At 53.5% G+C, this 16216-nt stretch overlaps 1 protein-coding gene across 3 annotated transcripts in view; it reads right to left on the reverse strand.

Annotated features, from left to right (window-relative positions):
- The window catches only part of GPSM1 (G protein signaling modulator 1), a 51094-nt gene that overhangs the window by 34572 nt on the left and 306 nt on the right, over nucleotides 1-16216 (reverse strand). For all 3 annotated transcript variants that reach the window (XM_021413806.1, XM_021413805.1, XM_021413807.1), the window contains exons 2-3: nucleotides 831-1052; nucleotides 244-379 (exon numbers count right to left, since the gene is read on the reverse strand). In XM_021413806.1, the coding sequence (XP_021269481.1) occupies nucleotides 244-379; nucleotides 831-1052 (358 nt within the window). The remainder of the gene's footprint in view (nucleotides 1-243; nucleotides 380-830; nucleotides 1053-16216) is intronic.

Raw genomic sequence — 16216 nt, forward strand, 5'->3', positions numbered from 1 at the left:
GGCCCTTTTCCATCGCTGGGCAGAGATGCTCAGCCAAAGCCAGGGAGCCCTCATTCTCCCTTCCCACCCTCACTGCCAAGAATTTTCTCCTGCCAGCAGCACCAGATGCAGTCAGAAGGGAGAGTCTCACACCCCACCTCCTTCCAGAGCCTCCCTTCACCACCTCATCATTTGCTGGGGCTTGAAGGTGGATTAATTTTAGAGATAGGAAATGTTTCCTGCTGGATGCCATGAAGCAATTACCTTGTCTCCCTGCTCCTGAGAAATGTCCAAGTGTCTCTGGCAACAAACGACAGCTTCATCAAACTGCCCCAGTATTTTCAATGTATTCCCGAGGTTGCCACTTGCCTTGGCTTCTCCAATGCGGTCCCCAATGGTCCTACAAGACGGCCCAAAGAAGGGAAAGGTATTAAAGAGCTGTCAGACATTTATTCACCATCCATTGGAGGCAACACTCAAGTTACAGTGAGCAAAGTTGCAGCAAACACTGCACAGTATGAGCACCACATCCAGGTGTCCCCAGCTTCTGATGACACTCTTGTTCACTGTTTTACTTTCTAAATTGAAGTGCTCTAGTGATTTCTGTTGCACTTCTCATGAGTGCCTGGGGAGGGAAGAATCAGACACTGCCCTGCTCTTGCTCCAGCCACCCTCCTCCACATCCCTTCCTCTGTCTCCCAAGTTCTTCATAGGATGGTGAATTCCATGCCTCTGAGCTAGCTTGGATGCTCATTTTTAGGGCAGGTTCCCTCAGGCTGTTGGGCTCAGACCCCACGGAACCTTCCTCTGCTCAAATTCTGATTAGGATGAAGAACGGTCAACACACTTACCTGGCCAGTGTGAGGTCATGCTTGTGGTACTCCAGGGCCTTGGAGTACTCCTTTAGGTAGAAATAGGCATTGCCCAGCTGACTGTAGATGGCACTGAGAGTCTTCAGGTCCTCTGTCCCCACCTGCACCGCTGCTTCGAAGAAGGCTGCCCCAGCTTTGAAGTCTCCTGCCTTACACAGACGCTCTCCTTCCAGGGCCAGCTCCAGGCAGGATGCCTCCATTCTGCCAAAAGCAAGATGGTCACCTTTAGAGATTCTAGACCACAGTGTGCCCATGCCACCACGCAGTGGTTAAAAAGGCAGCTCAGCGTACATCTAATTACTCACTGCATCAGGAAAAACTCCTGCATGTGAGACAGAAGCACCCAGAGCTACAGACTGCACCTGTGAGCAGCCACAAGCAGCCCTTGGGTTCATGGTAGGAAGTGGGATGAGGATCTCATGCCTCCTGGCCCCCACGTTGCGTGCTGGCATCCTGAGCATAGCGTGGCATCTGCTCTTCCAGGGGATGCACATCATGGAAGCCACGCACCTGGGCTGCTCGTGTCTGTGCTGCTTCCCCAGGGTAACAGAGAAGGCAGCCAAAGCACAGCACTGCCTTACTGGATACCAGAGCAACCCTGGGCTGCGCAGAACTCCTTGGCTGAGCAGCTGGGCTGCTTTCCATTAGCTCTGCCTGTCACTTTTTCCACAGGCACTCTGCACGTCAGCCTCCAGGCGAGCTGCTCTCCCTCGTGTTTCTCAGCACCTTTGGCAGCAGCGCACACTGGGCTGTGAGCGCAGAGAGGAGCGAGGCCACTGCTTCAAGGAAAGGGAACACACTCCTCCACATGTCCTACTGAGTCCTACATCACAGCCATCCCCAGGAGCTCAGAGCAACCATGCACCCACCAGGACAGAGCAAACGTATGAGAGCTTGCGTTTGGACAGTCAGCCCCTCCACAAGGAGATGGGTGCAGCGTGCTCCTGCTTTTCTGCTCAGAACCTTCTCTTTGCTCTTTTTGGCCTTTTTCCTTTCTGCTTCATGTATTTAAAAAATTCAAGGCTGCGTAGGTCAAAGTCAGATGCCTGCTCAGAAGAATTACAGCTCACTCGTCCAGCGTCAGAAAAGCAAGGGTCAGACTGAAGATGATAAACAACCAAAGGAGATTTTTGTTCTCTTCTCAGCGCTGCAGAAAGCTCGGCTGTGCTATGCAGATCGAGAACACCACGCTTACCCTCAGCAGGACAGCTGCAGCTCCACTGCTGCCTCGTGCACAGGCACAAGGGAGCCCTGGGAGATGCCTCCCCCAAAGCCACCCGCACAACACATCCAGCCCCAGCCCTGAGACCTCCCCCATCTCACTGCTCTTTCATCCCCAAAGCCACCAAATAACAGCAGGGACAGAGGAGCTGTTTTGCACCCCCTGAGGGCTCCAACCTCAACCCACACAGCTCCTCCACAGCCCATACCCAAGGGGCCATTTTGCTTGTGCAAGAAGGCTGCTCGCAGTGCCAGCGCAGCATCGCTCCGTGCCTGAACCCCTGTTTGATACCGGAAAAAGAAAAACATTTGACTGTTGGTACTAAAAATGTTTAACTCCTCTCCACAGATCCTTGTGCCAAGCCACAAGAAAATTAGTAAGAGCGAGATTCTGGTGCAGTGTGTTGAGTTCAAGGGGCCCACTGCGGGATCATGCCAAGCTGTGTGGTTTGCAGATCGCTAGAGCAGGCATCTGGTGTCCCCTGTCAGGCACTGACAGGCATCTGCCAGTCGTCCACAAGAAGGCTTGGGAGTGGAGAAAGAAAAAGAACATCTTAAATGAGCAAAAACAAATTCAGGCAACATAGCAGAGAAGGAACTCGAAAGGGCTCGAAACGGGGGAATGGAGCCACTGTTACAGGAACTAATGCTGGGCTCCAGCTGGGAGGCTGCAGACAGAAGCATGCTCTGCATAATTTCGTTTCACATTTCAACAACCAAAGCTCATCCCAATAACCAGGTTCTCTTCAGCAGCCAGAGTTCACCCAGCGTAGAGTCTAAAAGCAGAGCTGGAGAACAGCTTGCCTAAATCATGGCACTGCAGCCATGTACCGACCACAACTGCTGTGTGATTTGAACAGTGACGGCTCCCCACCCTGCAACACAGCACACCCCGCAGCAGCAGAGCCCAGACATGCACTCCAAGAGCAGCATCTTGCTCAGCCCCCATTTGCAGGTGGAAGCATTGCCTGAAGCACACAGCGTGCCTCAGCCCTGCCGCACACACCTGTGCACACTCACACACCCTGGGAGCTTTCCCAGTGCTCGGGCACATTGCAGTGACACAACCCTCCAATGCTCACAGCCTAATGGAAATCTGTTTGTCCTTGAACAGGCTGCTCGGCAGCGTATCTGCCTTCTCTAATTAGCATCACTGCTCGGTTCGGGACCTCAGCACACCAGGGAGGGGAGGGAGCTGCTCCGTGTTCAGCCAAGCCTCTGCTGCCACGTGAAGGGACAGGAGCTGAAGACAGCAATGCTAAACAGAAACACAACCCACTCCTACAAGTCGCCCGCCCTTCCCACAGCCAGGGCTAGTTCCAGGAAGCAACACACTGTGTAATTCGGTCACCGCAGGCTTTAAAAGAGCTCAGAAACACAAAACAAAGGGCACAGGAAACAACTAAAAGTTCAGCAACAAACAGCCTCACACATCCAACCACTGCACGCCCAGCAGCTTCCGTTGGCCAAAGCTGAACTGTAAGAAGTGACGAGGGTGATTTCAGCAGAAGAGGGGCATCTGCCATTCAAGCGAGCCAATGTGAACCAGCCTCAAATAAACTAAGACAGACAGACAAGTGGGAGCCCCGCTTCCTCCCACAAAGCCCCCGAGCCCCCTCCTCCTACCTCTTCTTCTGCAGCTTGCGCATTTTCTGGACGTAAACCCAGAGCTCCAAACCCACGGGCAGGAGGAGGCAACGGGGCTGAGGGCCGCCAGCTCTCACTGCAGAGCTCACCAGTGGGAGCTGGGGTTTGGAAGATGCTGAAGGCATCTTCACAGTCACACCACATGGGCTGCCCTCCAGTTTTCACTCCATCCACTTGGGCAGCATTGCTGGCAAGCTGCTGGAGTCCGGAGCTTCACTTACACTGGACACTTCTTCCCTCTCCTGTATGCTGTCCTTGGAAGGGCAGGGAAAAAGGAGTGCTGCTTTGGTTTTGGAAGACCTAGAGAAAGTAACGTCCCTCTTCCCTCTGAGAAGTACAATATCCTTTGTCGTCTGCTGATTTCAGGTACAAGAGAGTTGAATCCACAGCTAAAATCCAGAAACAAGAGAGTCCTGGCTCATTCATGTGTTCAGCGCTGCCCAAAGAAGGAGGGCTCTGGATGAGCCCAAGAGATGACCAGGTCCAAGGCAAGCACCCGTCTCCTTTTGGAATCAGTCTCCTCCCGAAGCACCTTGCCTCTGTGGCTGCATCAGCTGCTCCTGCCCATGTCTCTGCTGCAGCCAGAGCTCCGGGTGCCACACATCTCTGCTCATCAGGAGAGGAGCTCAGGGCTGCTCCAGAACAGGGACATCTCTGGGCAGAAGCGCACGGCAGCTCAGCAGACTCTGAAGAGGCCTCGTCCGTTGCAAGCTCCAGGAAAGGTCTGAGCAGTTTCCAGAGGCTGGGGCCAAGCAGAAGGCAGATCCCATACATCACACAGCAGCCCAGTTAGTTGGGCTCCTAAACATCCCCATGTGAGAAGGCACAGCCCTCTATCCCCTCACCCTGTGCTGACATGCAGGCAGTGTGCCTGGGCCTGTACCACCTCAGCAAGCACCTACTGCTCGTCCTTAATTCCAGAAAAGAAGATTCACTCCCTCCTGAGCCAGCAAATTGCTGCTGAGAAGCTGAAGGCACCGGGCTGGGCCATATGGTGTGGTTCAGAGGTGACGCTGCAGAACACGAGCTGCTTTTCTTCCTTCCACAGCTAAGACGTCAAAGCTTGTAAATGCAATTCCCCCAGTGCATGCAACCTCTTTGCTAAAAGCACAGCATGGGGGAGAAAAACAGAAGGACAATGAAGCCCATGGGAACAGCCTTGCCCCAGCCCTAAGAGCAAACTGCCTGCAGAGATCCACACCTTCTTGCAGACAGGCAGGATTCCCAAGTGGCAGAACCCATCCAAGACCACGACTATTCAGGAGAGCCTGGTGGCCTTCCCAGCCCACAGCAAGAGTACAAGCACAGCAAAACGTTTTTCCCTGAGCATATGGAGATGACTGAACATGTCAAATCCAGCCAGGTAAGGATACAGTTTTAAAGACCCCTCTTGTAATGTAGGAATCAGAACTGTGCTGTGTGCACTGTTGGGGGGGGGGGTCCCAGCAACAGTTCCCAGTGGAAGCACCAAGCAGGACCCACAGCTGCGCTGCACGTGGGGGATGCACACAGCCACAGGGCTGCAGGCAGGGCGCTCCTGGAGCAAAAGGTACTTAAACATGGGGCAATGCAGGCATCTAAGAAACAACAACAAAAAGCATTTATCAAAAGCAATCAGAGGCCAAGTATAAAGCCAGCGTTCGGCCCCAGATGAGTTCTGCAGTCTGCACTGTGTTCTGCTGGGGACACAGGAATAGCACAGCCCTGTGCACTGCTTGGCCCCATCACTGCAACAGCTGCGCATTGCACCAACAGGAGCAGGCATCGCTGCTGGCACACACAGCAGGCAGAAGGGCCCCCTCCCTCCAGCTTAACTTCTTCTCAGGAGGATAGCTGTGATCTGAAGGCAGGAAGAGCTGAGAAGAACAGGAAGGGCTGATATCGCCGTTAACAACAAGATCTTGCAGGGTCATCCATCACTGTCAGACAGCAGCTAATGACAGCACGCAGTGCAGATCGCCTTTTGGCTGCCTGGCAAGATGCTGAAAGAATTAGAGAGCAACAATGTTCCTTCACAAGGGATGCACAGACAAGGCACAAGGACTCTTTGACAGCAATATCTTCAGCACAGAGAAGGCAGCGAGGGGCCCAGGAGTGCTGAGAATACTGCCAAGCAAGAAGCAAAGCAAAACAGCATCAGGTGCTACCAGTGCCGTTAACAATGATCACCTTTGCTGTCAAAACAGCACTATCTCCAGGACTTCTGTGATGATCCAGGTCCCCAGATGGGGGAACACTACTCTTGGAGCCTGCTGGAGCTACAGTGCAGTACTCCAGTACTCCAGCCACCCGCTCTTCCCAAATCTCTGCATTTCCCTTGCCAAACACTGCATGGATAACTCCTATTTGTCCTCTCCCTGCGCACCCGCAGAACAGCTCAGGCCCAGGCTACCCATGGCAGAAGCAGGCTGCCTGAGGCACACAAGAAGCTATTTGCACTGCAGTCTTGATGAAGGGAACCCAAAGGGGAAAACAACAGGGTGTTCTTGAAGCTGCTGGGGCCGTGTGCTGGCTCCATACCTCCTCTTCCACTCACTGATGGTAGCATCCGTGCTCAACAGTACTCATTTCAGTTAATTGCCACCTACCATTAGCTGCAAAGTACTCACAAGGAATTCAATTCCACTGCATATTTGCTAATAAATACCAAATGACAGCGAGGAAGACAGCTGTATTTAGCTGCGTTCACCCTCTGATTAGTAGAGCTGAATAAAACCCCATTTCAATTCATAGTGGCTCCAACGAGCCGCGTCATCGTCAGCAATTCGAACCCACCCCCCCTCACTGCCTGCTCGGGAGCTCAAGGCACCCAGCACTGCTCTGCTCCCAGCTCCAGGCACCTCCCAACCCCAGCAGCACCCATCCAACAGCGAACCCGTGAGGATGGGTAGGAGCAGGGGAGAACAGAACGCCAGGTCCAGAGCCCCAAGGCTTGCTACAGCAGAGTAAGGGATTTGCAGGAGGTGGCTGCACAAAGAGCCCAGCACCTCCTGCAGCAGGAGCAGAATAAAGGGCAGTTGTTCCGCGGTGTTCAAGGAGTGAAATCTCTAATGAGCAATAGGCACAAGTTTAAGCTTTGGTACTCCAAAATTACTCGAACATCAAAAGGATCACGATGGGATGTAATGAACAGGAGGCACTGGAAGTAGCTCAGATGGGATTAAGGTGCAAATGTGAATTTCAGTGAATCCTGGTTAACAGTTTCACTCACTACCCAAAAGCACTCAAAGCACTTAAATCAGATATAAAAACTTCACAGGGACCAAGGAAATTACGATTAAGGAGACACCAACTTGGACATCGGTCCATTAAAAAACGTTACGACTCCCAAACTGAACAGATCCATGGGAAGGCACGGACCAAGCAAGATGCCTCAAAAGAGGGACAGTGCAGGAGAGCTCCCTCTCAAGAGGAGCTGCTGCAGCAGGACATGCAGTGCGGTCACGGCGTGCACCAACCAGCCCCACCGCTCTCAGCACGACGGGGAAAGCTTCCTGAGCTCTCCGCGAGCGTGCTGCTTTCTTGCACAACGCTGGTGCCATCAGTGAAATTAATCCATCACGCAGCAACAAAACAACACTCTGGGGATGATTCCTCCAGAAGCGAAGCGCTATTTCCTTCAGTCACTTCCAGAAACCAGAGGGCAACAGAGGACGTGCAGTCTGAATGGCTTTTCATTAGAACGTTGCTTTGGCACTTGGGTCAGCGCTTCCTCTCACTAAAACATACGCTGTGATTCGAATCAGCGTGCTGCTCCCGCTACAAAACACAGAGTTCCAATTACAGCACGCATCAAAACCAGCTATGTTTACAAGCCGTTGACTCATCAGCAGCGATACAATGAGGGCAGCTGACCCGCTTGCTCCCTGTTCTTCCTGTGCTGCTCAACTTCGTTCACCCACCGACACACAAGGGTGCGTTCAAGCCAAGTTTGGTACTGAAAATGGCTTCTCCTTCCTCCCAGCTTCTCCTGCCTCGGAGCACGGACCCAGAGCAGGAAAACCACTGCACAGTGAAGAGATGCTGCCAAGTCCCAGCAAGGATAGGGACCACCACATGGCTAACCCTGCCTCCCAGCCCTGTGTGCAGGCGGCCTCAGCCTGAGCCTGCCCGCACCTGCCCAGCTCCAACAGCTGCAGATCCATGCAAGCCACCAAATTGCAAACGGAGCATCGTGGTGTGGGTTAAAAGGCAATGAAAGCAAAGTTCACAATGTGTTTTTTCCACTGAACCCTCAGCAATCTACAGCCAATTGGTTCTGTTCCCTTCCTGCCTCTCCTGCTCCTCGCCAAGCGTTTACACCAGGAGAGGCCATTGGGATCCTTCCGAAAGCACTCCTGAGCCACCAGGCTGTGAGCCAGGGAGATGCTGAGCAATCACAGCTTACCCAGAGACCTCTGAAGCACGAGCACTCTCATCAGAAGGGGTTTGATGTGACCTTAATGGCAGGAAGAGCACGGACGCAGACCTCCTCTCCTTCCTGCAGGACTCACCAAAAAGCAATCAGCAGGAGCACAGCAATGGAGCACAGAGCATCCAGAGAGGCAGCGACTCCTTCATCACGCTTCTGCAGGTAAAGCCAACGCAGGGAATGCCACCAAGCTGAGCACAGCAGCCATCCCTGGTGGTTCCCCCTCAGCAATCCCAGCCTGCTGTGCCCAAAGCGGGGAGAGCCATAGCAGAGACCGGCCACGGCTCCCCCACATCACGCCAGACATCAGGACAGAGCTCCCTTGGCAAGGCTGCAGCAGAGCAGAGCACACCAATTCTGTGCCATTTTCCTGCAGCTGTCTCACGCTCCGAGTGCTGCTGAAGGCATTGCTGAGCTCTCCCTGAAAACTTCAGGGCTGCTGATATCGGAAATAAATCCAGACATGCACACATTCCAAAAGCCGCCCCGCAAACTCAACCCGACAGCTCAAGCACAGGGCGACGACGCTCTCCATGGCTGTTTCACAGCCACAGGGCACCCCCTGGCTTTCCTAAACACAACATCCACATGTCTGAAAAGGAAACATCTCCCTTGAGAGCTCCGATATCCACCAGGGATCCCCGCAGCCCCTGCCAGCATCCCCAGGCAGCTTCTGCAGCCCCTCCGTGCAAACCCAGACTCAGCGGAACCACAGCAAAAGCGCTTTGGGGTTCTTTGTGACATTATGGAAAGCCCACGTGCACCACCAGCCTAATCTGCATGCCCATAAAGCAAAGCATGGCAGCACTCCCAGCCGGCCAGGCCTCACAGCAGCACAGCTCGCATGCGAGGTGAGAATTACGCGCTGCTTCACCAACCCGAGCAGAACAGAGCCACTGTCTAGCACTGAGCAGCACCACACGTCGGTGTCTGCTGGCTCTGTGGGAAACCCTGGAGCTCCAGCACTCTGCAAGCTGGTGTTCCTCCTTCCAGAGCATCGTTCAGCGTCGCTGTCTGCTGCATTCCCCAGAATTTTTAGCACTTCTGCCCTAGCGTAGCTTCACAGATAGCACCTGCCCTAGAAACACTTGGCAGCACCGCAATGAACAGCTGTGGAGGCAAGCCTTTGCTCACACCCAGACACTGCACAAGGTTCTGCTCCAACAAGGCAGTACCAGCATCGACCCAATCCCCCACGTTAACAGCAGGCAGGCACATAATGCTGGGAGCTGCCTCACAGATCAGAGCGCAGCTCACCTTTGCAGCTGGGGTATAGACCCTGGTACTGCTCTTCCGCAGCAGGAATTTGTATAAACACATGGATGTCTTGGATATGGCAAGCCCATTAGTGCTTTCCCTAATAATTTCCTCTTTGCTATCACAAAATAGTGAGCTAGACATTATGCACCCTGCCCAAGGTAGCAAGACGGGATGCTGCTTCAGGCTCAACACAGCCAGCACCTCGAGCCAGGAGCTGCCAGCAGCTGGAGAATCCAAATGAGAAGACCAGTATTCTGAAGGGTCAACTGTCAGTGATGTTCTTCAGAAAAACAGCTTGGAGAAGGAGCAGGCAATTTGCTTACCTCGCTGCTCTGCTGGGCACCAATCCTACAGCCATGCCTGCTGGGCAGGAGGCGGAATCCCATTTCAGTAGGAAACAGTGTCCCCTTTCCAAACCAGCCTTCCTAAGGCTGTGCTCCTCATGCCTTTAACATCCAGTTCCTTTTTCTCCCTCTCCCACATTTCTTCCCTGCTGCTGCACAGTCACAATGCACGGTGAGTATTTGTTACCATGCACGTAGAAAGGAGGAAGGCATTGGCTTAATGTTCTATCATTACCTGCCTGATAGAAACACACAGCCAAGGAGCCAGAAGAAGGAATGAGCAGTGGAGACCTCACCATGGACCCATTTTTGGTTGGGCCTTTGCCTTTGGTCTGCCAGGTATTGTAATGGCTCTATGCAGCACAGAGGCTGCTCTGTAGCACAAAGGATCTCACTGCTCCTCTCTCCCTTTATGCTGCTGAAAGAAGGGAGGAGATAGCACCAGGGTTACACACATACCCAAAACAAGGGAGCTCATTTTATACCGGCTCCTCAATAATGCACGCTCTCAGCAAAATCTGCTCCTGCACAGAGACATCTTCATCCGACAGAGAGATAAAGACAAAGCACAGCAGCAGGCAGCGCCAGGAAATGCATCCAGGAGCATGGGCAGCAGCAATGGGAGAACAGAGGGGGGACAAGGGCTCCTCACCTCACTGCTCAGGTGCACACGCAGGAACAACACCACGTCCACACAGTGGTTCCATGCCCTGGAGAACACTGCAGAGCAGCTGCACCAGCAGCGTCCAGGAGCAGCCAAAGCCTGAAGCACACACGGCTTTACTTGGTAATTTCCTTTCATTTTAAATTCCAATCCCATTTCGAGCTGTTACTTTTCTCTCCCATGCGTGTGAGCGTGTGTGTGTGTGTGTGTGTGTGTGTGTATTTATGTCTCCTGTCTCTGTGCCATGTTCGCCTCAGGCAACCAGCCTGGGGAGAGCCAGCAGCCCTGGCGGATGACTCAGTTGTCTGGAGCTGAGGCTGCACACACTCACTGCCCTTCCCAAAGCTGCAGGAGCGCAGCCCCCCGCTCCCAGCCACATGAGCTCTGCCCCCACATGAAGGCAGGACACCAGGGCTCAGTGCCACAGCCGAGGATAATTTCCCATCCAAGAGCAGCCTAATGGAAGGAAGCACGCGTTCTGCAGCAGCGCACACAAAAGGGATGGGTGCAGGTGACACCACGGCCGCTGTTTCTCCAGCAAAGCACCAAACTGCAGACTCCAATCACCCACCTCCTCACGCTGGCGTGCCCTGGATCACAGCCCTGATGGAAGCAGCCAATATGAGCGCTGGCCAAGGGCTGCAGCCTTAAAATTCTGGGCACGTTACTGCGAGCCCATGTGGTTTATTATTGAGATGAGAGCAGGAGCTCGGACACTCAGAGGGACAAGCAGGCGAGGAAATGCCTGGAGGCGCACGTGGCCTCTCACAGTTCCAGGACATCCATCTGCATTTAATGTGTAAGTCCCAATTCACTTGCCATGGGAAGCCTGCCCGTGGGCTGACCTAAGCACACTGCTCCTCCCTGAAACCAGGAGCGCTGATTTGTCAGAAAAGAGAGAAACACTCTTTAAACACTTTGCTTATGGTGCTAGGGGTTTTCATTTGTGTAGTCCAGGAGGGTAATATTTCTGCCTTCACGCTGCAGAAAGCCTGCCTGTAAACAAGGCAGGTCTGATGGTCTCTGTGTTTTGCAGCAAGATACAGCCCCCTGTGCCATTGCACAGTACAACCCCTGCAGAAGATAGCTCCTTTGGAAGGGGTTGATTTCTGGTACAGCATCAGCTGTGATAACTTCACAAGAGCTCAGCAGCAATTGGGTCCTCCCCAAGGTGTTGGGGACATGCATTTACCCTTCACCTCCCACAGTAGCCCAGAGATGAGCTCCATACAGCCAGGGCCACCAGACCCCAGCCCGCTGCTCCTTTGCTCTCACCCAGCCCGCAGGTTGCAGCACTCCCACCACATTTGCAGTGCACACCTCGCAGACAGGCAGAGCCTGGTATTTAGTGCCCCAGGCACACAGCTTCCTCCTGCATAACCTCCTGTCCCCTCTCTGCATTAAGCAGAACAGCAGCCCCATTGTCACATCGTGCAGCCCAAGGCTGTGGCTGCACAGCTTGCTCAGACGCCAGCCCAGCGTCTCCAGTGCACAATTAACCTCAGTGACATGGGTGAGGAAGTGCTGGAGGGGAGGAGTGGGAGTCAGGACACTCAGCTCCCAGCTTTGCCACCCGCATTCTCCTTCACCTCCAAGGATGTGCAGTTTCTCACCCTCACAAACAGCAGCAGAACATCCCAGGACGGCTGCAACGAAATACTCATGTTTGCTAAGCACTCCAGAAGCCTGGGATGGATGCAGCCCTCCCAGTGCCCACCCACTCTGGTACAGAGCACAGGATGTTGGCTACTACTGTAGAACAAACCACAACTAACAGTAATTAAGAGATAGTCCCAGAGAGATGCACATTAATTGGCATCTTCCAGCTCTCCTCAGGTGTGAATGGGTACTCACAAAGGAGGCTGTTCTTTGTGCACTCCAGCACAGATCACAGGAGAGCTGCTGGGTACCGAGCAGGTACAGCCCTGCAGCCAGCAAACCGCAGAAAGCCAGGGGAACATGGAATCTGACAGCACAACAAAGCCAACCCTCGGAGCCCCCCACTCTGTTCCTGGGGCAGGAGGAGCCCCCCATGTGCAGCATCACACACCTCCAGGGCCTTGTCCCACGGGCACAGCGCAGCCGGTGTTTGCTGCAGCTCAGGGAGCAAACCGTGGGCACTGACTGAAGGCACTGAGTTTTATCCATACATTTTTAAAAGCAGTTTCCGAGTAAGAACATCTGCTCTCGCGTGGAGCCAGGGCTCAACATGAAATGGCTCCTACATGGAGTTACGTTATTAGTACAAACGTAGGCTTAAAAATGGGGAAAATACCTATTTTCTTAATCTCGCTCCTGCAGAATCCAGAGCCGCTGCATCAGCCCCAAGCCCCCAGAGGAACACGAGGGGTAGAGAGCAGCAGGAAGGGAGACGAGACCAAAAGCTGTCAGCCATTCCTGCAGCTCTCACAGCTGCGCAGACCTCCCAGCTCACAGCAGAGGAAACTTCTTGAGCTGCATCCTTCCTGCTCTCAGTAAGAAAGGAGAGGCCGTGGCTGCACTGCCCATCATCCTCGGGCAAAGTGCTCTCACTGGAGGAAAACTGGGAGTAGAAGACTTTAAGCTACAGACTTCTACCCTGAAGGTGGCAATCAGATAGCAGCACATAGTTCATTCAGGGCTTAGGCTACTGCTCTGACAGCTTGGCCTTGCAGAGGGGTCTTCTTATTTCCATTGAAAAATAGAAAAGCAATCGGGTATCAGTGAGATCCTTCAGCACTTCCCAAGCTTCCACGAGGCAGGGAGCAGCCAGGCACACACGAGCTGGGAACATGACGCTGCCTTGGGGTTCGGGTACCCACTTTGGGGGCTCAGAAGCAGCTCTAAGATCTCACCCTGCTGCTGGGGGCGAGCCGAGGCCGCAGCTGCTGCCAGCTCCTTACTGCCCTGTCACTCCAGCCCAGGAGAAACCAGCTAAGTACAAGGCTGAGCTGCGACTTGCTCATTTAATAGTGCCCTTGAAACTGCATCGTAATGATAATTTTTCACTTCCTTCCCTAGGTGGTTGCGCAACGTTGCTGGGCATTGTTAGAGCAGCTGCAGTGCCTTTCCCTGCTCCCTCACCCACAGCAGCACTGGGGGGTAGGGGGGTAACCTGTCAGGCTGTGTGCTTGTTGTTCATTACACACCGGTTCATTGCATCAGACAACAGGTAGAGGTGGCTCCAGATGCCAGCGGCCGTCCAGCAAGATCACGCCTCAGTGGAAGGGAAAAAAACCCCACTTGTGCCACTTTGTTGCTAAGCCATTTGGGAAAAATCAGCTCCGTTGAGTAACATTTAACTAAAAGAATCCTAAAAGTGAGAGAAGCTCAGCAAGTGGCAAAGCTTTCCCACAGACAATATGCATGTATCAACAGGCCAGGACCCAGCAGCCCCACTTTGTGGCCAGGCCCTGCAGCTCGCACACAGGAGCTATTTTTGTTTCACGCTTTGGGTCGGTGTTTTTGTCACAGGGATGCTGCTTCGAGCTCTGGGAGCTGGTCAGTGACACATAGCACACGGGAGGGGGAACAAGGTACAACCAGGGACCAGTTTGGAGATAGAACTGCTCTTGCAGCAGAACAGCATCAAGAGTTAAATAAGAAATCCCTCCACCCCGAAGGAACTTGCTGCCAAGGGCTTCTTGCCATGTAAGACCCGAGTTCAAACTTGCTCTTCAGGAACGCAGAATGCAAGTTTGGACATCGCCTAAAGTGCAAAAAATACAGAACAGCAAAAAACTCAGCCACGCCAGAACAACAACAAAAAAAAAAACCACATTTTCTATTCTCTGGTGGCAGAAAACTGGATCTGCTGGAGAGGGGCAGGGCAGCAGGGCTGGAAGATGAGAGTACAGGGAGACAAGGTCTGAGACATGCCTGCATGTGTTCCAAGGAGAGCACAAACGGCACGTAGCTGCAGCGCATTAACACGCTGTTTTATGCGAGATCAGGAACAAACCCAATGTCTGGGACATTCTCATTACTGGCCTTGAGAAAGGGAATGCAAGCTGAGCTGTGGAGCCAGCCCCCAGCTCCTTCACCAAGGTAATTCACATCTCCAACTCCCCCCCAATCCAGCACCGGTCCACATCACAGCAGCACCTGGAGGCCAGAATAAGAGGAAGAGCACACTGTGCTGGGCACTGCACAGACAGAAGGGGCACCCCCCTCCCAAAACTCGTACACGCAGCACCAGAAGGAGCTCCTCTCCCATGTCCCACGAGTTGAGAGGCAGCAGAATCAATCAGGATGCCCTAGGTCCTGCAGGAACATGCATTAAACCCAGGCCCCATCTCCCAGCTCAAGGCTGAGGCAGGAAGGACCCCCCCTGCAGTGGTCAACGAGCGTTTTGCTCAGCTCTGACTTGGTGTGACCACACTGCTCACAAACAGTGGAGCTAAGAGCGAGTTGGTCACTGTGTCCCCAAGCAGGCATCAACAAAACCAACACCACATGCTAAGCTGTCGCATGGTTTTTGCTCAGATCACCTAAAACAGCTGCGCTGTGCAATAGAAGTGTTATCCTGGTGTTTTGGGGCTCTTTTCCTGGCACTAACTGCATAGGCCAACAAAAGAAAACCAGCATTTCCACGCTGCTATTCCCATCACCAGCAACTCCTAGGGCCTGCACCAACTGCAGCCAGTTGTGCAGCAGTGCCTTCAATTCTATCTTAAGAGAAAGCAATATGAAACGTGGACTTTTTCTCCTTTTGAATGAACAGAACTCAAGCTTGCTTTCCACACTGTAGAAGAATGGACTTCACAAAGTTTCCACAAGTTTACAGGTCCCAGCACCCAGAAAACAATGGGAATATTCCACGTGATTCTTTGGACACTTGTGCAAAACGAACAGGAGCCATTCCAGAGCAAAGTCCATTCCAGAGGTGGAATTTTTCCCCCCTGATTTGCCTTGCAAGCACAGGCTTACCCTGTTATAACCCCCTGCCCTCTCTTGCTGCCTTCCACATCAGGAAGCCAACAATCCTTCCACCTCTGAGAACGTCACCTTCTCCAGAAGCATCCCCAGTGCTTTGAGAGAGCACTCTAATTGCCCACTGCACATTCAGGTCAGGTACCGCTGTAGTGACATTAATGAGTGAGATGGAGACTGTTTACAACACAATCAAGAGAAGTTAGTAAACACTGCAGAAGCCAACAGTTGTGCTGAAAATTATTGCAAAGCAGGGAAAAAGAGCTGATGGCACGCTGGCACGCTGCGTGCAGACCAAGTCATCTTTCCTCCCTGCATAGTCCAGATATTGCATGGCCCCCACTTCTGACTGCTAGAGGAGAAACAAAACACGGTGAGGACACGCAGGGTAAGCGATGCTGCAGGCGATGCTGGGAGGCCTCCAGCTGACTCCCATTCCGACCTTTTTGGTTTTTGACCTGAGCGAAAAGAACAGGCGAGGCACAGCCTTTGCACAAACACGAGGCAGCTCGAAGCTGTTTTTCCAGCCCCGTGTGAATTCGGGCAGCACCCAAAGTGCAGGGAGCCAAGTCCCTGTAGCGTAACCGAGAGCCTGCGGTGCAAACGCCTGCCATGGGCACGGTCTGAGCATCACTGCCCTTAGCTCAGGGCACAGAGCACCGCGGGCTGGTGCCCCAGGGACTCGCAGCCCCCTCCCCACAGCCCCCAGCCCGCACCACGCCCCACATCGAGCGACCCCCGCTCCCCCCCCCCGGGCACCCCGAAGCGGCGTTTCTCCCTCAAGTCTTTCGCTCCGCTCCTTCTGCCTTCTCAGGCGTGCAACAGCTTCCCACGGCCGGGGCTCCTTCCCCTCCAGCACCCAGCGCCCCGGAACACCCGCTGCCGCCTTCCCGTCCCCGTCCCCCCC

The sequence above is a fragment of the Numida meleagris genome, chromosome 16, assembly GCF_002078875.1.
Source record: "Numida meleagris isolate 19003 breed g44 Domestic line chromosome 16, NumMel1.0, whole genome shotgun sequence".
Classification (NCBI taxonomy): Eukaryota; Metazoa; Chordata; class Aves; order Galliformes; family Numididae; genus Numida; species Numida meleagris.